The sequence below is a fragment of the Drosophila miranda genome (genome assembly GCF_003369915.1).
Source record: "Drosophila miranda strain MSH22 chromosome Y unlocalized genomic scaffold, D.miranda_PacBio2.1 Contig_Y2_pilon, whole genome shotgun sequence".
In the NCBI taxonomy this organism is placed as follows: domain Eukaryota; kingdom Metazoa; phylum Arthropoda; class Insecta; order Diptera; family Drosophilidae; genus Drosophila; species Drosophila miranda.
The window spans coordinates 5,918,252-5,939,090 of record NW_022881614.1 but is presented as its reverse complement, the minus strand read 5'-3'; the positions used below and the strand labels follow the sequence as shown (position 1 = coordinate 5,939,090).

The 20,839-nt window shown below is 48.0% G+C and overlaps 2 protein-coding genes and 1 pseudogene across 4 annotated transcripts; 1 reads left to right on the top strand and 2 right to left on the bottom strand.

Moving 5' to 3' along the window:
- Nucleotides 1-893: 893 nt before the first annotated feature.
- On the top strand, nt 894-13,694 carry LOC117185690 (annotated as a pseudogene).
- Nucleotides 13,695-13,872: 178 nt separating this feature from the next.
- Nucleotides 13,873-16,358, bottom strand: LOC117192200 (translation initiation factor eIF-2B subunit delta-like). Its single transcript, XM_033396867.1, has 6 exons — nt 16,282-16,358; nt 16,067-16,181; nt 15,632-15,941; nt 15,346-15,599; nt 14,706-15,296; nt 13,873-14,645 (listed from the first exon to the last, which is right to left on the bottom strand). The coding sequence occupies exons 2-6, from the start codon at nt 16,127-16,129 to the stop codon at nt 13,962-13,964; spliced, it is 1,902 nt and encodes a 633-aa protein (XP_033252758.1). The 5' UTR covers nt 16,130-16,181; nt 16,282-16,358; the 3' UTR covers nt 13,873-13,961.
- A 1,933-nt stretch (nt 16,359-18,291) lies between these two features.
- LOC117192197 (translation initiation factor eIF-2B subunit delta-like) lies at nt 18,292-20,818 on the bottom strand. Of its 3 annotated transcripts, none has more exons than XM_033396863.1 (5): nt 20,715-20,797; nt 20,500-20,614; nt 19,766-20,374; nt 19,126-19,716; nt 18,292-19,065 (listed from the first exon to the last, which is right to left on the bottom strand). In XM_033396863.1, the coding sequence occupies exons 2-5, from the start codon at nt 20,560-20,562 to the stop codon at nt 18,382-18,384; spliced, it is 1,947 nt and encodes a 648-aa protein (XP_033252754.1). In that variant the 5' UTR covers nt 20,563-20,614; nt 20,715-20,797; the 3' UTR covers nt 18,292-18,381. The 3 variants fall into 3 exon arrangements, with proteins under 3 accessions (XP_033252754.1, XP_033252755.1, XP_033252756.1); XM_033396864.1 differs by having other exon boundaries at nt 19,126-19,713; XM_033396865.1 differs by lacking the exon at nt 20,500-20,614 and having other exon boundaries at nt 20,715-20,818.
- Nucleotides 20,819-20,839: the final 21 nt, after the last annotated feature.

Below are 20,839 nucleotides of genomic sequence, written 5' to 3'. Positions count from 1 at the left end.
GTAAGTTCGAGGACAGTAACATTGTCCAATCTAAATCCTGGACAAGAGTTGTGAGTCATGCAGCAATGCTTTTTTTGCTTCACCTTCTGCTCGGGCTATTCAAAATCGATGGTCAACCTGGGCGGGCATCAAAGGAAGGACCGGCACCGCACCAAGGGCTCTCTCCCTAATGCCGCAGGACACACAAATCATGTATATTAATATATAGACTTCTTTAAAACATGCGCATGGGAAGGGGATGGGAATGAATGCAGGATTCCGCCCCCTCCCGCTCTTTTCCACACACAACCACACAATCAGGCGAGGTGAAGTTACTTTTTTGCCTTCACCCAAACATCTGAGCTACGTTAACCCACAAGTTGAACCCTCTCTCAATTGGCTATTGACATTGGCAATTGAGATACTAGATTCGAAAGTGCACGCACCACTTTTAAAAGTCTCTTTAACGATATGTGATTCATAGGACGCTTACAAATTACATATAATATGTAAAGCCTAAAGAACCCACTCCTTAAAGAGTATGCAAGTATTTGCTTCGTAGCTTTTTGCAATAATCTTTCTCTCGCTCTCTTTTCATTGGATCAGAAACTTTCCCTGGCCACACACTAACCATAGCATGTATTTAGGCGCGCGTCAATCACACTGGCAGCTTTTTTGCCTCCACCAAAGCCTTAACTACTCACTGCTTACAGGGTATGCAAGTATTTGCTTTGCTTTTTATTTGCTCGCCAGCTGCTCCCTTCCCATTGGCTGAGAAAATTTCCCTGGGCACAAATTTTCCCAACACCAAGCATAGCATGCATTTAGGCGCGCGGCTGGCACTGGCTGCTGAGTTCACTCCCAGCACTCGTGTCGGGAGCTGGTTCTTCTGCGGTCTTCAGGCACCCACACGCGCACCCACACACATACCCCCAAAGAGGGAATAACAAAGTGTCCAAATATACACACACCTTCATATTTATACGTACTGTGTGTTCTTCGTGTGGAAAGCGAAAAGTGAAAGTCTGGAACCCAACCATTCCATACCATCCCGTCCCGTTCCATACCATCACATATGCCAAAGGGCCAGTGCCCGCTCTTTCTGTTGCTAATTCAAAATAAATAAGGCATTGTGCAACAACCTCATTAACAACAACAACATTAGCATAAGCTGCAAAACGAAACTACAGAAATGGACTTTACCAGATTTATGAATAAATTCAACGAAATCGAACGCCAACTATCCCCCACATCGGCCCTGCGTCTGAGCTTCGACAACATATCGCCGGAGACGGAGGATCCGCCCGATGGCAACAAGAGGCTATGGGGCGTCCCCGTGCCACCCTTTGTCTCCGACAAAGTAGTCTCTTGGATCGAGGAGGAGTTTAATGAGGCGCCCGTCTTCTACAACGGCAACTGTGTGCTCAAGAAGGTAACAGACATTCTCCATCATGGCCTCAGCTCCCTTTCATTGCCTTTGCTATGCAAATCTCGCTACAAAGAAAATCAAACAAAAATCAATCTAACTTTCTTTTTTTTACGCATTGCCGCCAGCTCGTGGCCGGAAATTATGCAAATACCCATCGAGCTGGAGCAATAAGTTCTGGGACCTCGACTTGACCCTACTTGGCCTCTCTCCAGTAACCATTTCCCTATTTGGGTCACTTAGACACAGTGATGCTATGCCAAAGTCCACTCCATTCCATTCCGACTGCCTCCTGGCGCCATTTGCGTAGCTATTTCCTCCCACAAATACGTACAAATTGTTGCATTATCACCGCAGTACACGAGTCGAGGACTCTAGAGGAACTGCTGGCTGTGCGGCCAATTAAATGTGTGGGTTTCCCATCATGTTCACAAATGGGAATGTCTTCTGGCTAGGAAAACTGCACTCGTCCATCAAAGACTTCACCGCATACTGCAACAGGCTGACAAATGAAAAGGTTTCCCATGTCCCCTGACAACTGTCGTCGTCTGTTTTCCATTCCGTTTTCAATTTCCTAGCTGTGGAAAATTGCTTGGCGAAGAGTAGCGGAAGCGATGCTGATTGCATTGGGTTGCAATCAAGGGCCCAAAATCTTTAAGGATCCAAGTAGACTCGTAATGATGTAGGTTCAATTTGCATGCTAAATTGACCGCCTGCTGTGCTCCTGGAACAATAAACCGCCCATCCCCCTGACAATTAACTGACCTTATCTATCCCAACAATGGCCCCGCCTCGAACAGAAGCCAAAACTACCGTCGAAATAACATGAAAGGAAATTAGTCGGCTGATGAGCGGGCCCCAGCGGCTGGGGCTCTGGAGCACAAACGGGAGGCAGGAGATGAATGAGAGTTTGAGGACCATCAAATGCCCGAATGGGATGGCTGCCCAGCGGTTTTGTTTAATGGATGAATGGCATTCATCTTGTACCCTAAGTGTTCCCTAAATCACTCGCTTGTAGGTTCTGTTCTGCCTTAAAAGTAAAATAAAAGAATCCCTTTATCCTTTGAACTTGCTCTTCTTCCTGGCAATGCAGTGGCTTCTGTAATATGTGTGTGTGTGGGGGGAGTGGGTTGTGCGGTTGTTTCAGAATGTGGGCTGCATGGATGTCGACTGACGTCAGCAGGCAGCAGCAACTGAAATGAAGATGGGCTTAAATTCCATGTAAAATATTCGTGCAAATAACATAACATATTTCTGCTCCCTCTCTCTTTTTCTTTCTGTTGGTTTTCTGTCCACATTTCGGCAGGTGGAGAGTGTGCGGATGATAGATCGCTACAATACCAAAAATCCCACAGCCGGTACCCTCTATCTGACAGCGACCCATTTGATATTCGTCGAGCCCGAGAGCAACAAGGAGACCTGGGTAAGTAGCCACCGATATGACATCATCAATTCTTTGTAGCATGTTACCTATACCGATCGAGCGGGTGGTGGTGGTATCCGACACGAAGCACGTGCTGGATCCGGCTTCCATGTTCGGTAAAGTAGGGATGGGTTTGAAACTCGCTCGGACACCGGGCTCGCAACCATTAAAAAAACTCAATTACTAATCACGTGCTATTTGACGCTATCCACAACAAAGAACACCCATACACTTACAGACAGGACGGAAACGGTCTAGGCCATAGTGGCGCCTTTAAACGCAGCAGGTGTTGAGCTTGCGCATAGCTTTCCCAACCATGATCGCCATCTCCATCTCCTCGTTTTGACGATCCCTTTGGCCACTAGGCCTACCTTGACAGGGACGATACCCGACGCATGGCTCCAATAATCACGCTCTAACACATATCAAACATTATACATTTATTTAGAAGAAGACCCAACTTTTATGCACCCCCTTGAACATTAATTACCCTAAAAATCTCTAATCTGTAAAATTAACATGTAAATGTATAAAGTATAACGTTAATGTTACGATTATGTACGATTATGATTAATGTTAATGTTAAACTATGTTATACAGCTAGAATGTTAACCACAATTTTAGCGAGCGTAAGCTTCTGAACACCTCAACTGGGGCATGGGAAAAAGGGGAAGCGGGGGAGTTCGGAGACACTACTCAGCATATATATTCTTGATCAGCATCAATAGCCGAGTCGATTGAGCCCTGTCTGTCTGTCCGTCCGTCCGTCTGTCCGTCCCCTTCAGCGCCTAGTGCTCAAAGACTATAAGAGCTAGAGCAACGATGTTTTGGATCCAGACTTCTGTGATATGTCACTGCTACAAAAATATTTCAAAACTTCGCCCCGCCCACTTCCGCCCCCACAAAGGACGAAAATCTGTGGCATCCACAATTTTAAAGATATGAGAAAACCAAAAACGTAGAATTGTAGAGAATGACCATATCTTTAAGACTGCGGAATCTGAATTGGATCGTATATTTATTATAGCCAGCATCAAGAAAACAATTTCATTTTTTCTCGCCCTGTCTCTCTCTAACACACACGAAGCATAGGCGGCTTTGCTTAGAGTAAAACATTAGCGCCTAGATCTCAGTGACTACAAAAGCTAGAGCAACCAAATTTGGTATCCACACTTCTAATATATCGGACCGAGACGAGTTTGTTTCAAAATTTCGCCACACCCCCTTCCGCCCCCGCAAAGGACGAAAATCTGGGGATATTCTAAAATCTCAGAGACTATTAAGGCTAGAGTAACCAAATTTGGTATCCGCACTCCTGTTAGATCTTACTATAAAACGTGTATCTCAAAATTTCGCCCCACCCCCTTCCGCCCACACAAAGGACGAAAATCTGTTTCATCCACAATATTGCACATTCGAGAAAACTAAAAACGCAGAATCATAGATAATGACCATATCTATCAGATTGCTGAATCTGGAGCAGATCAGATCATTTAGCCAATAGGAACAAATCAATTTGCAGTGGCTACGCAGCGCCCGACGTCACGCTCAGACTGATTTTCTGTCTCTCTCGCACGCACTCTTTGTCGTGTCGTTTAATATTAGCGGCGTCTGCCGGAGGAGAGCCATACTGACTTAGTATCGGGTATAACCGTAGATTTGCGGTGTCCGCAGCAACTCACAACGTTCCCCCTCGTTTTTTACCTGCAAGTGGCAGTTACATGCACTTCGTTCCTCTCCAACGTAGAAGCGCTTCGACGTCGGCTGAAACGCTAGAAAGAAAACACGAAGACCTCTAAGAGAGCATTATTACGCTCTCCAAGCCCCTACGCTCATCCGCACCGATGCGGCGTTTGCCTGTCTCGGTCTACGCTGGTCGTCCCAGATCGCGGGAGCGACGCTTGAGCTTGGCCGGATGGGTTTTTTTATACCCGATACTCAAAATTAGTATTGGGGTATATTAGATTTGTGGTAAAAGTGGATGTGTGTAACGTCCAAAAGGAATCGTTTCCGACCCCATAAAGTATATATATTCTTGATCAGCATCAATAGCCGAGTCGATTGAGCCATGTCTGTCTGTCCGTCTGTCCGTCTGTCCGTCCCCTTCAGCGCCTAGTGCTCAAAGACTATAAGAGCGAGAGCAACGATGTTTTGGATCCAGACTTCTGTGATATGTCACTGCTACAAGAATATTTCAAAACTTTGCCCCGCCCACTTCCGCCCCCACAAAGGGCGAAAATCTGTGGCATCCACAATTTTAAAGATACGAGAAAACTAAAAACGCAGAATCGTAGAAGATGACTATATCTTCTAGAGTGCAAAATCTGAACCAGATCGTATAATTATTATAGCCAGCATCAAGAAAACAATTTCATTTTTTCTCGCCCTGTCTCTCTCTAACACACACGTAGCATAGGCGGCTTTGCTTAGAGTAAAACATTAGCGCCTAGATCTCAGAGACTACAAAAGCTAGAGAAACCAAATTTGGTATCCACACTCCTAATATATCGGTCCGAGACGAGTTTGTTTCAAAATTTCGCCACACCCCCTTCCGCCCCCGCAAAGCACGAAAATCTGGGGATATTCAAAAATCTCAGAGACTATTAAGGCTAGAGTAACCAAATTTGGTATCCGCACTCCTGTTAGATCTTACTATAAAACGTGTATCTCAAAATTTCGCCCCACCCCCTTCCGCCCACACAAAGAACGAAAATCTGTTGCATCCACAATATTGCACATTCGAGAAAACTAAAAACGCAGAATCATAGATAATGACCATATCTATCAGATTGCTGAATCTGGATCAGATCAGATCATTTTTATAGCCAATAGGAACAAATCAATTTGCAGTGGCTACGCAGCGCCCGACGTCACGCTAAGACTGATTTTCTGTCTCTCTCGCACGCACTCTTTGTCGTGTCGTTTAATATTAGCGGCGTCTGCCGGAGGAAAGCCATACTGACTTAGTATCGGGTATAACCGTAGAGTTGCGGTGTCCGCAGCAACTCACAACGTTCCCCCTCGTTTTTTACCTGCAAGTGGCAGTTACATGCACTTCGTTCCTCTCCAACGTAGAAGCGCTTCGACGTCGGCTGAAACGCTAGAAAGAAAACACGAAGACCTCTAAGAGAGCATTATTACGCTCTCCAAGCCCCTACGCTCATCCGCACCAATGCGGCGTTTGCCTGTCTCGGTCTACGCTGGTCGTCCCAGATCGCGGGAGCGACGCTTGAGCTTGGCGGGATGGGTTTTTTATACCCGATACTCAAAATGAGTATTGGGGTATATTAGATTTGTGGTAAAAGTGGATGTGTGTAACGTCCAGAAGGAATCGTTTCCGACCCCATAAAGTATATATATTCTTGATCAGCATCAATAGCCGAGTCGATTGAGCCATGTCTGTCTGTCCGTCTGTCCGTACGTCGGTCTGTCCGTCTGTCCGTCCCCTTCAGCGCCTAGTGCTCAAAGACTATAAGAGCGAGAGCAACGATGTTACGGATCCAGACTTCTGTGATATGTCACTGCTACAAGAATATTTCAAAACTTTGCCCCGCCCACTTCCGCCCCCACAAAGGGCGAAAATCTGTGGCATCCACAATTTTAAAGATACGAGAAAACTAAAAACGCAGAATCGTAGAAGATGACTATATATCTTCTAGAGTGCAAAATCTGAACCAGATCGTATAATTATTATAGCCAGCATCAAGAAAACAATTTCATTTTTTCTCGCCCTGTCTCTCTCTAACACACACGTAGCATAGGCGGCTTTGCTTAGAGTAAAACATTAGCGCCTAGATCTCAGAGACTACAAAAGCTAGAGAAACCAAATTTGGTATCCACACTCCTAATATATCGGTCCGAGACGAGTTTGTTTCAAAATTTCGCCACACCCCCTTCCGCCCCCGCAAAGGACGAAAATCTGGGGATATTCAAAAATCTCAGAGACTTTTAAGGCTAGAGTAACCAAATTTGGTATCCGCACTCCTGTTAGATCTTACTATAAAACGTGTATCTCAAAATTTCGCCCCACCCCCTTCCGCCTACACAAAGGACGAAAATCTGTTGCATCCACAATATTGCACATTCGAGAAAACTAAAAACGCAGAATCATAGATAATGACCATATCTATCAGATTGCTGAATCTGGATCAGATCAGATCATTTTTATAGCCAATAGGAACAAATCAATTTGCAGTGACTACGCAGCGCCCGACGTCACGCTCAGACTGATTTTCTGTCTCTCTCGCACGCACTCTTTGTCGTGTCGTTTAATATAAGCGGCGTCTGCCGGAGGAGAGCCATACTGACTTAGTATCGGGTATAACCGTAGAGTTGCGGTGTCCGCAGCAACTCACAACGTTCCCCCTCGTTTTTGTTTTGATTTTTTTTTTTTTGAGGTAGAGAGAAGAGGGAACGAAGGAGAAGATAGAAGAGGGACTGCGAGGGTCTTCAGCTATGCTGCTTTCGGGTTCCTATACCCCTTCCCGGTTTACATTCCCCTCCCTTGGGATAAATTAATAAATATTTTCGCTGAAGGCGACTAAACTAATTTAGATGGTAATCCGGTTGTATGTTGTTTGATGTCGGAGATTTCGGTTGCCGAAGCTAGCTGTTGTTGTTGGCTTGAACTGTTGGAGCCAGCGCGGGGGATTTGGCTGCTACGGCAAGCCGTTCTGTTGTCGCTAACGGCCGATGCTAGCGCGGGCGGAACTGGGCCGCTACGGCAAGCCGTTCTGTTGGCGCTAACGGCCGATGCTAACGCGGGGGACTGGGCTGCTGAGGCTAGCTGTTTTGGGGGCGCTGTAGCTGACTAGCGGAATGACTGCTGCCTAGCTGTTGTTGTTGGCGGTAACGTCCAACGTTATCGCGGGGGATGTTAGCTGCTACGGCAAGCCGTTCTGTTGGCGCCTCCGATACCGTCGCTGTAGAGGTCGAAGCGGCTTCGGATACAGGCGCTGTCGTGGCCAGCTTCCCTGAAGCGGAGCTGTCGTATGCGGCGCCCAGATGAACTGGCTTGGTCCGACGGAATTTGCTTTTAGCCGCGTTCAACTTTTCGCGTCGGTTCAAAGGTTAGTTTTTTCTGGTAGCAGCGCGCACTTCTCAACTCTTTTACTCCTCCTTGGGAACTGGCCCTTCTTTCTTTTCCCATTTATTGCCGACCGCTTCGTCGAGCCACTTCGGACCCGATCCAATTTGGAGAAATTGCTCCTCCGAACGTGGCTCTTCCACTCAATTGCAAGAGAGATCCCAGATAGAAAGTTAACCAATTCCCCCACATACTTTTAGGCCTTCCTGGCCGACAAGTCACACTACATGTTTTATGCCCCTCCTCGGGGCAACTTGTTTGTGTGGGAACTTTTGGAATCGAAAAGCCCCGTGGAATGGGTACGTAGCCTGGGCCGCAAACAATTTAGTGTCGCGACATTTGAGTCTCCTGAGCCGTCGTTCCGTTCTTATGGACATGTGAAAACGTGCTCAAATGTGTGTTTTCCTGATGGGGCTTGGGCTTGGACTTGGGCTTGACCTCGCATTTGCAAAAAGTTTGAGGCTTTTCCTGCATCTTACAGGCGGCAAGCCCTGTGTAATAAGAGTGATGTCGTGGATGACAGTCGTGGATGCGGCGCGGCCCGGCTGTTCGCAGTTCCGTCACTTGGCTCAAGAAGCATGAGTGCAGAAATTTTTCTGCTAAGAAGTTGCCTCAGGGCTTGCGCGCCACTTTTCGTGTATTACGTGTATTTCGTATAATCAGTGCGCAGAGGAAAAAGCATGACATAAGCACGTAGCGTATACGCCCCATTGCAAGCGCACAAATTGAATCCGGCCAGCATTTCTATACCAAATTAATTGCGCAAAAAGCAGCAGTGTACACAGTACACAGTACCGTAGTACAGTACATTCTCATCAGGCATAAGCCCCCAGCGGGGGGGCAGAGACGACTCTTTCTATCTAACAAAAGAGGCAAGAGGATTGGACCATGGAGTCTACGGGTGGTTTCATGGAAGGGGGCAGCTCTTGGTGGTTGCACAAACAGCTTAGTCAAGCTGTTCTGGCTTAGCGCTTTTTGCATTAAGCCAGCCAATGCGATTTGTATGCCTCAAAGCGGAAACATTTGCTAGAAAGCATGAAGCCGTAATGAATAGAATCCAATAAATTAACGAGGGGGAACGTTGTGAGTTGCTGCGGACACCGCAACTCTACAGTTATACCCGATACTTAGTCAGTATGGCTCTCCTCCGGCAGACGCCGCTAATATTAAACGACACGACAAAGAGTGCGTGCGAGACAGACAGAAAATCAGTCTGAGCGTGACGTCGGGCGCTGCGTAGCCAGTGCAAATTGATTTGTTCCTTTTGGGTATAAAAATGATCCGATCTGATCCAGATTCAGCAGTCTGATAGATATGGTTATTATCTATGATTCTGCGTTTTTAGTTTTCTCGAATCTGCAATATTGTGGATGCAACAGATTTTCGTTCTTTGTGTAGGCGGAAGGGGGTGGGGCGAAATTCTGAGATATACGTTTTATAGTGAGATCTAACAGAAGTGCGGATACCAAATTGGTTACTCTAGCTTTAATAGTCTCTGAGATTTGTGGATGCCCCAGATTTTCGTCCTTTGCGGGGGCGGAAGGGGGTGTGGCGAAATTTGGACACGAAACGGTCAAGGTCCGATATCACAGGAGTGTGAATACCAAATTTGGTTGCTCTGGCTCTTATAGGTTCTGAGATCCTTGAACTCATATTTTGCAATTGGCAAAGCCGACCATGAAACCTGTGTGTTAGAGAGAGACAGAGCGAGAAAGAATGAAATTGTTTTCTTGATTCTGGCTATAATAATTATAGGATCTGGTTGAGATTTTACACTCTAGAACATATAGTCATCCTCTACGATTCTGCGTTTTTGGCTTTATCGTATCTTTAAAAATGTGGATGCCACAGATTTTCGTCCTTTGTGGGGGCGGAAGTGGGCGGGGCGAAGTTTTGAAATATTTTTGTAGCAGTGACATATCACAGAAGTCTGGATACAAAACATCGTTGCTCTAGCTCTTATAGTCTTTGAGCACTAAGGGGCGCTGAAGGGGACGGAAAGACGGACAGACGGACAGACAGACATGGCTCAATCGACTCGGCTATTGATGCTGATCAAGAATATATATACTTTATGGGGTCGGAAACGATTCCTTCTGGACGTTACACACATCCACTTTTACCACAAATCTAATATACCCCAATACTCATTTTGAGTATCGGGTATAAAAAGGCTTATCCTTAAATTTGATTTGCCTTAAACCGCGTCCTTGATATATATACGTACATATACATATTATGTATCCCCACTGAATTTCCATTAAATCCTCGTGGTTCTACCAATTAGGGTTCGCAGCAACCGCAATTGAATTGCGGCTGCAACAGCTCTTACGGATGCGTAATTCTGTCAGCAGGAAAGCACGCATGCATTGCATTTTAATTGCCTGCCCAAAAATTGCATTAATTATGCTCTCCACTCGGCAAGTACCGGTGCAAGTGCGACAAGTGCCCCCCAAGGCAGAGAGAGAGAGAGCGAGACTCTGAACTCACTTGTTGGCCAAGTGAGAAGAGGTTTAATTAAATTTGAAGGGCTTCGACTGGTGGGTATTTTACGAAGGGCATATCGATTTTCGGTGGCACTTAACAATTGGTTCCTAAGTCTCTCATAATCCTCCGGACAGGACTCGCAGGCTACTCGGAATTACTGTTTTTAGTGCTTCACTGAGGCGCATCAATTATTGAGTGGGGAACGAACGCAACTCCGTGCCCAGGCACGTACTTCTGTGGACTCATGGAAGGGGGGTATAGAGAGTCGGCGTAAAGTTAGGGGGAGGCGCGCTTGCTTCAGTTTTTCTAGCAGCGAGGCGACCGTTGCATAATCGCAACCCTGGGCAGTGTCATGGTCAAGTGTCGCAAATGAAATTGTTGGCAATGGTTTTTGCCACTACTTGCAGATTCTGCACATGCACGTGGCCAGCATAGAGAAGCTGCCGCTGAGCACAACCGGATCGCCGCTCCTCATACGCTGCAAGACATTCCTGTCGGTCACATTCGTGATTCCTAAGGACTCCGAGTGCCACGACGTCTACACATCACTGCTGAAGCTTTTCCAGCCAGGTGAGCAGACTTTTTTAAAGCATATCCATCGCCAACTCTTCATTCTCCTCCTCCACAGTATGCATCAACAAATTGTATTGCTTCAACTATCAGCCGGCCAAGGATGACTACCCCAAGAGCGCTGTCTGGGACTTCTTCAACCTGGAGGCCGAGTTCAAGCACCTACTGGTGCCCAACGACAATTGGACCCTGTGCTCGATGAACGAGAATTACGAGCTCTGCGAGGCCTCTGACCTATCCGCGTCAGATCTACGTGCCCAAGAAGGCCACCACTCTGATGCTCATCAGCAGCTCGCGCTTCCGCTCCAAGGGACGGCTGCCGGCGCTCACCTATCTGCACAACAACAAGGTGGGGGGTCCACTTTGCTATTCAGCATTGTTTGGATAATTAGCTGAAAAATGTCTCCCTCTTTTTAGGCCTCCATTTGCCGCTGCAGCCAGCTGCTGTCTGGCTTCAGTGCCCGCTGTTTGGAAGATGAACAAATGCTGGAGGCCATACGGAAGACAAACACTAACACAGACTACATGTATGTGGTGGATACGCGTGTAAGTACCATGTGACATATCCTAGAGATGAGTACCATGCAAATAGTCCCGTCCCCTTTTATATTTGCAGATCAATGCGATGGCGAATCGAGCTGCCGGCAAGGGATACGAGAACGAGGCCTTCTATGAGAACATTAAGTTCCATTTTCTGGGCATCGAGAACATATACGTACAGCGCGCCAGCTTGCAGGTGCTGGAGGCCTGCGAACAGAAGTCTCCCACCATGAGCGCGTTCCTGAATGCCCTCGAGTCGTCTGGCTGGCTGAAGCACATTCGCTCCATATTGGACACGTCGAGGTGTGTAAACATTCAATAAGATGTCAGATGGCTCGTATTTATTTGGTGACAGCTGAACAAACAGAAACTCATTCTTCTCCTCCTCTTACTCTTCCTTTTTGCAGCTTCATTGCAAATGCCGTGGACAAGGGCGTCTCTGTGGTTGTCCACTGCTCCGATGGCTGGGACCGCACCGCTCAGGTGTGTTCGCTGGCGCAGCTGATGCTGAATCCCTACTACCGCACAATCAAGGGCTTCCAGGCGTTGATCGAGAAGGATTGGCTGGCCTTCGGGCACAAGTTCAGCGAGCGTTGTGGCCACATTCAGACGGATGCAAAGGAGGTCTCGCCTATTTTACGCAATTCCTGGACTGCACTTGGCAGCTGATGTCGCAGCGAAGCGAAGCCTTCGAGTTCAACGAGCGCTTCCTTCTCATCCTGCACGACCATGTGCACTCCTGCCAGTTCGGCACCTTTGTGGGCAACTGCGAGAAGGATCGACTGGACCTGAAGCTCTCCGAGCGCACATTTTCATTGTGGGGCTTCATGGCCAACCACCTGAACGAGTATATCAATCCGCTATACAGGCCCAATGTGGATGAGGCAATCAAGGCCAATCTGGCGCCGCAGTGCATCAAGTAAGGAGTCTGCGTCTGCTCAGCGACAGATAAACATTAGCGACTTATCTTTTCTTCTGTTCCTCCCGTAGATTCTGGCGGGGAATGTACTGCCGGTTTGAGAGCGGCATTCATCCGCGAGAACCGCTGGGCGATCTGCTGCTCGACAGCAAGGAGCACACCAACTCTCTGGAGGATCATGTGCAACATCTTACCAAGCGCATAGCAAGCTTCAAGAGCTACATCTCCAAGTCGGCCAAGAAACTGCAGGATGCCACCAGCACCAACACCAAGGTCACCAAAGAGGTGGCTGTTCCCAACGAGATCAATGACAACAAGTACAAGCGAATGGCAGCGTTGAATGATCCCCCTCTAAGATCTGATTCCCCATTCCAGATACAACTACGACAAGAAGCTGAGCGAACTGTCCGCTGCTGACGACGACCACCCGCTAAAGGCAAACAACATGTCGTTTGCCAATCTCTCGCTGAGCGCAGAGCAGACGAGCCCGCCGCAAGATCTGCCCGACGAGATCAGCTCGGTGGCCATTGATTGGAAGCCCATGCGCAATGTTACCGCCTGTTCCTGCTCCACGCCCTTCGATCAGTTTAGCAAAAAGGTGAGGCAGAACTCGGCCAGAGCTATTCGAAGCTTATCCCTAATCTATCCCCTCGACAGACACATTGTTGGCGCTGCGGTGACATCTTCTGCGAGCGCTGCATAGACAAAAATGTGTCCCTGCCAGGACACGACAGCGGCAAGTTGGTTCCCGTGTGCCGAGGCTGCTTCCGGCAAATGCAGAAGAGCAGCCCGTAGAAGGTGCCAGAACATATAGCCTAATCCGTAGTCATAGTACATTGTTGAGCATGATAGCGGTTGAGTCGTCGACCGTGCAGACTGTGTGTTGGGGGAGGAGGAATGAATGGATGAAAATGCAATTATAAACACCATGAATTCTATTATTTATATTATATTTATTGTTGCATTTGTAGTGGTAGCTGCTTAGAAGCTCCTTCGAGTTGTTGCAAATTTAAAACAAAACAAAAAAAGTAGAGCAAAACCAATAACATCTAAACCGCGAGGGATGGGCTTCCAGGCATCGACCCATTCCATAAGTCGCGCACAAATCTGTATATTTTGTTGTTAAACTTAGATCGGCAGCCAGAAACAAACACACACAAGCAAGAGTACAAGTGAAAGCATATTAAAACTATAAAATATGTGTTAGATATACACAAACAGAAACAGCGGGGACCGCTGCAAAAATACTGTTTAATCAATTTAATTTTTAAAGCACACTATTTATTCAATGATTTCATTCACAACTGACTCGATTATATAAACTCCTTCAGCTGTAACCCACATACAGAATGCGCCGCCCCCTCCTAAGCTGCGGTCCCTCGCATTAACCATATTCCACTAGGATTAACCTGCCTGGCAAAAAAACAAGGAAGAACATAAAATACTATTCAAAATTGTTTATCGATTTGATCAAAATGTAATAAAAAAATTAATATTTATTCAACAGCAGCGGGATTTATCTGAGCGACGATTAGTAGCCAATTTCTGGCTTGATACGCAAAATGACGGGAACACTGGTGCAGGGCAGAATGGCCACCTCGGTGACCACGGCGCTGACCAGCTCTGGTGGCGTTATGTCATAGTTCAGGTTGAGGGGCGTGAGATGGGCCTTGGCTGTCCAGTTCTTGAGGCAGCACTTGTCGTCGCGCACCAGATCGTTGGGACCGCTCAGCTCGTTGTAGACAATGGCGTCGGTCTGGAATCGTTCGCTGAACTTGTGCGTCTCACAGCAGACCAGAACGGGGACATTGTGGGCGTTAGCCACGAGGGCCCCCTGAGCAGTGCCTGTTCGCGCCATCACATAGCCGTTGGCGAGCAGAGCATGGGCACCCAGTAGCACCTTGGTAGCTTCGGCCATCACATAGCCCACGGCATTGATCAGCACATAGGTGCAGGGTATTCCGTGAGCGTGTAGGCGCCGCAGCATCCCCTGGCCCTCGCAGGTGGGACGCGAATCGACCACAATGACACGGAAAGCGACCTGTCGCCGCTTAGCCTCCTCGCAGATGAACTGTATTAGTGAGGAGCAGCCAAAGGTGAGCAGTACATCACCATCGGTTATTTTCTCCTGCAGAGAACTGCTTATGGCTTGAGCAGCCTTGCCAATCTGGTTCTCCATATAGGTGTCGATGAAGTGGACGAGCAGTTCCTTCAGCTGCGATTACGATTTGGATCAACATTACTGATGGAGTGAGTCTGACGAGAAGAGACTTACCTCCGCCTCTGGCACATCTGCCGGCAGTTGCGTGACCTGATTCCTAAACTGTTTGTAGGCATTGGACACGGAGACGGCCGGCGGACGACACTTGTGCAGATGATCCACGTGATGCTTCACTGCAGCATCCAAGCTGCTCCCAAACTCCTTCTTAGCAGGCGTCTCAAAGTCCTGCACCACCTGCCGCAGGGCATGCAGGAAGGCAATGCACCGCGCATTGGAGCCGACCACTGTGCGCTGAGCATATTGCACTCCAAGGCGAGACATGCTGGGATGCACCAGCGGATCGTTGATGAACAGGCTGGCGCCCTTCTCTGCACAAACTAAATGATTGAACAGCTTTACTTTGCACTTTGATTTGGCGGTGATTAATGAGTTTTTGCTGGGTGAAGAACTCGTTGCTGATTTTACAGGCGAGACGCTTTCCCGTTTTAGTTCCTTGAGTACCGTGGCCGTGACTTTCGCCGTAGCTGCACCCGGAGCCTTGACCGCTGGCTGGGCTTTCTTTCCTTGTCCTTGTCCTTGGGCCTTGGCTGCCGTCTGAGCATCCTGAAGGGCCCGCCGCTCGGCTTTGCTGAGAGCGGGTTTCTTCTGTGAATGACAGAGAATGAGGGGTTTTTAAATTATATTTGTACCTTACCTTTTCGTCATTCGCTGCAGAGGATGGAGCTGCGGTTGGTGTTGGAGTCTTATCCGTCACTTTTAAGTTGGCCAGCTTCTGCACTGGGGGCTCAACCTTGGCTCCACTGGATTTGGCTGCCTTCTCAGCCTGTTTGGCCGCCTTCTTAGCCTCTCGCTCAGCCTTAATCTGGTCGCGTGTCTTGTCCCCAGTTTCCGTGTCTGTCGACGCAGTGCAAGTGACTGCGGCAATAGGAGCTGGTGGCCCTGCAGTTTCTGCAGGTGGTTCTGGCTTGTAGCTTTGTAGCTTTGCAGCTTTGTAGTTATGGTCGTCTGCTCTACTTCGGTGATGATTTTTGTGGCTGGTGTTGTAGCCTTTTGCTTCTTGGCCTGCTTGGCTTGCTTCTTGGCCTCGCGCTCTGCCATGACCTGCTCACGCGTTGCATCCTGCTGGCTGTTGTCCCCTGGCATTGCACTCTCAGTGGGCGCGGAGTCAGTAGTCGACGATTCTGTAGTAGTATTAGCAGTAGTAGTGCTATCTTCAACGCGATTTCGTTTGCTTCGGGGTCGATTTCGCCTCTGTTTCTTTTGCTTGGCCCTGGTCGTCTGACTCTCGGTCTGTGGGAGTGGGGTGTTTAGTTAAGATAACTACCAAGCTAGGATACAATTTTAAATCAAATCATTAGGCATGCAAAACCAAGCACTACGGAGCTAATAAGGTTTAAGTGAGTAAGGCCTGATACCTGTGACACCTGATCGCTCGTTTTAATCATTTTGATAGCTTCCACGGAGACAGACATGGACATTTAAATAGCAAAGGAAGTGGAAAGCCTGGAGAAGAAGCCCTTAGTAGCGGCACTATTAGGACACACAAAGATGTTAGCAAATGGTACAATTCCTCATTAACCGGCTTCGTAACTAACTATAAAGAGGGTTTTATGGCCCGGGCTCTGTTTACCTTACGATTTGTGGAATTGTTCAATTTATTTGCTCACGATGGCAAAAACTCCAGCTGATTTCATATTATCGATAGTGCCATCGATGGTTTCGCAGCCCTAATTTGAATCCTACATTTTACTACAAATAAAGTCGGTGTTGCATGCGAAGATATCGATAGGTGATACCCCATAGAAGCGGTGAGGAGGATAGAAGTTTGAACAGAGTGGCAAGGCCAAAATTTAAGGGGAAAAGGTTAGCGAAGAGTGGCGTCCTGGAGAGTGAGAGTTCCGCGCGCTCTCCGGAGCCGTTATGAGAGAAGATTTCCGATCTCATCCCATAACGGAGTCCCGAAGCCAACTCACCCATACCCCAGCGGCCCGGGAGCATTAAACAGAGCAGCTAAGCCAAGAGGGGGTTCAGAGAAAGAAATTCCCGCAACGGAGGAGCATGCGCGCCGGGCATAGTGATCTAGTGATTTTTTTTGTTCTGAAAGAAAAGGTGAGTGGGATGAGGATGGAGTAGTGGCCATCACCCTGAAAAAAAAGATAAATAAATCTGTGATTCCAGGGGATCCAGATCAGTGAGAGACCAGGAACCAGGACTAGCGGGACGGGAAAGAGACCCAAGAAGCATAAGAGTGAGTCCGCTCCAGAGAAGGGAATAAAGTAACCCCAAATTAATTTTTTTGTTGGCCAATCCGTAGGGAATAGGTCACAGCTCCGCCATCCTGGCTTGCTTTTTGCTGGGCTCGAATACACAATCCTGGCCACGTAGAGCGGGTCCCTCGCCCATTTAGGGACAGAAAAAAAATCATCAATCAACTTATTTACTCCCATTATTTATTTTTGTTAGACGTCTCCATTTATATGTATATGTTAATCCCCTAATTTAAGTCCGTCCATATTATATCTATATGTAACTTATTTATATTTATTATATTAATTATTTCTATTTATCTATTTATTTATTAACCGCCCGTAGTGATAAGATGAGGGGGGTATGAATAGGCAGGCTTAGTGTAGCGATGATACCGTGCAAAAGTAGGAAATTGAAGTGAAAATTATAACGAAGAAAATGAATTGCTAAGCGTCTCGTGGGGGGGGAAGAGGAGCCACAGCAACGAGAGGGTAAGGCTGCTGCACATGGCAGCATGGCATGGAGATCCAAAACGTTGTCATTCAGATCTCAGGTAGGGAGGGGACGTCAGGGGTAAAAACATCGACACCTCGACCTGGTCCACGTCTGTGTTGAAGGAAGTTACTGTAATGTTGTTTGTCGAGTAGAGTCCGTTTGCAGTTTTTTTTTGTCGGTTACTTTTGTTGTTTCAATTTGTTCGAGATGTCCAATTAGTTGGTATATTGTGCGACCTGAGGGCTTGGGAAGTACCCAGCCCTGGGATGACTGGCTAGCCGGCCTTTCCCCGAAGAAAACAAAGGTTCGTAACAATAATGGCGCCCAATCTGAGACAGGGAAGTGGACTCGCAGTCCTGGCTCTACCATCAAAGAGGGAGAGTACGGATGCGAATCACACAGACGTCGAAGAAAGTATAAATATCCAGCAGGGAAGATAGATCTCGAGTGGTATTTTGCAATCTGGGGTCCATCGGTGTTCCGGTGGCCTGTGAGGGACTCGACGAGTTGGCTCACAGAAGCACGGCGCTGAGGGATCTGAGGATGCAAAGAAAATCCACAAAGTGAAAAGTTTTTTTTGGTGTTTGAAGATTCGGCACTTATCTGACAACGGGAAGCAGGAAATCTCAAGAGGGGATTTGGTTTGGCACTGGCAGAGGAGAATCCACAAGCCAGTTAGTAACCGGCCCGGTGCCTGGTGTGCAAAATGAGAACCTGAAGAAGAAAAAAGAAATACCCGAAGTTAGGATATGGCCAGAAAGATTTCTGTTTTTCGCTTCCCCTGCTTACCGCTGGATGCAGTCGGGAGCGCCGACCCCTCCTAAGCTGCGGTCCTTCGCATTAACCATATTCCACTAGGATTAACCTGCCTGGCAAAAAAACAAGGAAGAACATAAAATACTATTCAAAATTGTTTATCGATTTGATCAAAATGTAATAAAAAAAATTAATATTTATTCAACAGCAGCGGGATTTATCTGAGCGACGATTAGTAGCCAATTTCTGGCTTGATACGCAGAATGACGGGAACACTGGTGCAGGGCAGGATGGCCACCTCGGTGACCACGGCGCTGACCAGCTCTGGTGGCGTTATGTCATAGTTCAGGTTGAGGGGCGTGAGATGGGCCTTGGCTGTCCAGTTCTTGAGGCAGCACTTGTCGTCGCGCACCAGATCGTTGGGATCGCTCAGCTCGTTGTAGACAATGGCGTCGGTCTGGAATCGTTCGCTGAACTTGTGCGTCTCACAGCAGACCAGAACGGGGACATTGTGGGCGTTAGCCACGAGGGCCACCTGAGCAGTGCCTGTTCGCGACATCACATAGCCGTTGGCGAGCAGAGCATGGGCACCCAGTAGCACCTTGGTAGCTTCAGCCATCACATAGCCCACGGCATTGATCAGCACATACGTGCAGGGTATTCCGTGAGCGTGTAGGCGCCGCAGCATCCCCTGGCCCTCGCAGGTGGGACGCGAATCGACCACAATGACACGGAAAGCGACCTGTCGCCGCTTAGCCTCCTCGCAGATGAACTGTATTAGTGAGGAGCAGCCAAAGGTGAGCAGTACATCACCATCGGTGATTTTCTCCTGCAGAGAACTGCTTATGGCTTGAGCAGCCTTGCCAATCTGGTTCTCCATATAGGTGTCGATGAAGTGGACGAGCAGTTCCTTCAGCTGCGATTACGATTTGGATCAACATTACTGATGGAGTGAGTCTGACGAGAAGAGACTTACCTCCGCCTCTGGCACATCTGCCGGCAGTTGCGTGACCTGATTCCTAAACTGTTTGTAGGCATTGGACACGGAGACGGCCGGCGGACGACACTTGTGCAGATGATCCACGTGATGCTTCACTGCAGCATCCAAGCTGCGCCCAAACTCCTTCTTAGCAGGCGTCTCAAAGTCCTGCACCACCTGCCGCAGGGCATGCAGGAAGGCAATGCACCGCGCATTGGAGCCGACCACTGTGCGCTGAGCATATTGCACTCCAAGGCGAGCCATGCTGGGATGCACCAGCGGATCGTTGATGAACAGGCTGGCGCCCTTCTCTGCACAAACTAAATGATTGAACAGCTTTACTTTGCACTTTGATTTGGCGGTGATTAATGAGTTTTTGCTGGGTGAAGAACTCGTTGCTGATTTTACAGGCGAGACGCTTTCCCGTTTTAGTTCCTTGAGTACCGTGGCCGTGACTTTCGCCGTAGCTGCACCCGGAGCCTTGACCGCTGGCTGGGCTTTCTTTACTTGTCCTTGTCCTTGGGCCTTGGCTGCCCTCTGAGCTTCCTGAAGGGCCCGCCGCTCGGCTTTGCTGAGAGCGGGTTTCTTCTGTGAATGACAGAGAATGAGGGGTTTTTAAATTATATTTGTACCTTACCTTTTCGTCATTCGCTGCAGAGGATGGAGCTGCGGTTGGTGTTGGAGTCTTATTCGTCACTTTTAAGTTGGCCAGCTTCTGCACTGCGGGCTCAACCTTGGCTCCACTGGATTTGGCTGCCTTCTCAGCCTGTTTGGCCGCCTTCTTAGCCTCTCGCTCAGCCTTAATCTGGTCGCGTGTCTTGTCCCCAGTTTCCGTGTCTGTCGACGCAGTGCAAGTGACTGCGGCAATAGGAGCTGGTGGCCCTGCAGTTTCTGCAGGTGGTTCTGGCTTGACCCTGGCAGTGGTTGTGGTCGTGGTTGTCAGCTTTGTAGTTATGGTCGTCTGCTCTACTTCGGTGATGATTTTTGTGGCTGGTGTTGTAGCCTTGTGCTTCTTGGCCTGCTTGGCTTGCTTCTTGGCCTCGCGCTCTGCCATGACCTGCTCACGCGTTGCATCCTGCTGGCTGTTGTCCCCTGGCATTGCACTCTCAGTGGGCGCGGAGTCAGTAGTCGACGATTCTGTAGTAGTATTAGCAGTAGTAGTGCTATCTTCAACGCGATTTCGTTTGCTTCGGGGTCGATTTTGCCTCTGTTTCTTTTGCTTGGCCCTGGTCGTCTGACTCTCGGTCTGTGGGAGTGGGGTGTTTAGTTAAGATAACTACCAAGCTAGGATACAATTTTAAATCAAATCATTAGGCATGCAAAACCAAGCACTACGGAGCTAATAAGGTTTAAGTGAGTAAGGCCTGATACCTGTGACACCTGATCGCTCGTTTTAATCATTTTGATAGCTTCCACGGAGACAGACATGGACATTTAAATAGCAAAGGAAGTGGAAAGCCTGGAGAAGAAGCCCTTAGTAGCGGCACTATTAGGACACACAAAGATGTTAGCAAATGGTACAATTCCTCATTAACCGGCTTCGTAACTAACTATAAAGAGGGTTTTATGGCCCGGGCTCTGTTTACCTTACGATTTGTGGAATTGTTCAATTTATTTGCTCACGATGGCAAAAACTCCAGCTGATTTCATATTATCGATAGTGCCATCGATGGTTTCGCAGCCCTAATTTGAATCCTACATTTTACTACAA

Bases quoted from the DNA above. Each gene is read 5' to 3' on its own strand.
- LOC117192200 (XM_033396867.1), bottom strand. From the start codon at position 16,129: ATGTCCATGTCTGTCTCCGTGGAAGCTATCAAAATGATTAAAACGAGC. The intron at 15,600-15,631 runs GCTACAAAGCTA...AACCACCTGCAG, and splicing joins CATAACTACAAAGCTGCAAA to AAACTGCAGGGCCACCAGCT. The intron at 14,646-14,705 runs GTAAGTCTCTTC...TCGTAATCGCAG, and splicing joins CAGATGTGCCAGAGGCGGAG to CTGAAGGAACTGCTCGTCCA.
- LOC117192197 (XM_033396863.1), bottom strand. From the start codon at position 20,562: ATGTCCATGTCTGTCTCCGTGGAAGCTATCAAAATGATTAAAACGAGC. The intron at 20,375-20,499 runs GTATCAGGCCTT...CCACTCCCACAG, and splicing joins CGAGCGATCAGGTGTCACAG to ACCGAGAGTCAGACGACCAG. The intron at 19,066-19,125 runs GTAAGTCTCTTC...TCGTAATCGCAG, and splicing joins CAGATGTGCCAGAGGCGGAG to CTGAAGGAACTGCTCGTCCA.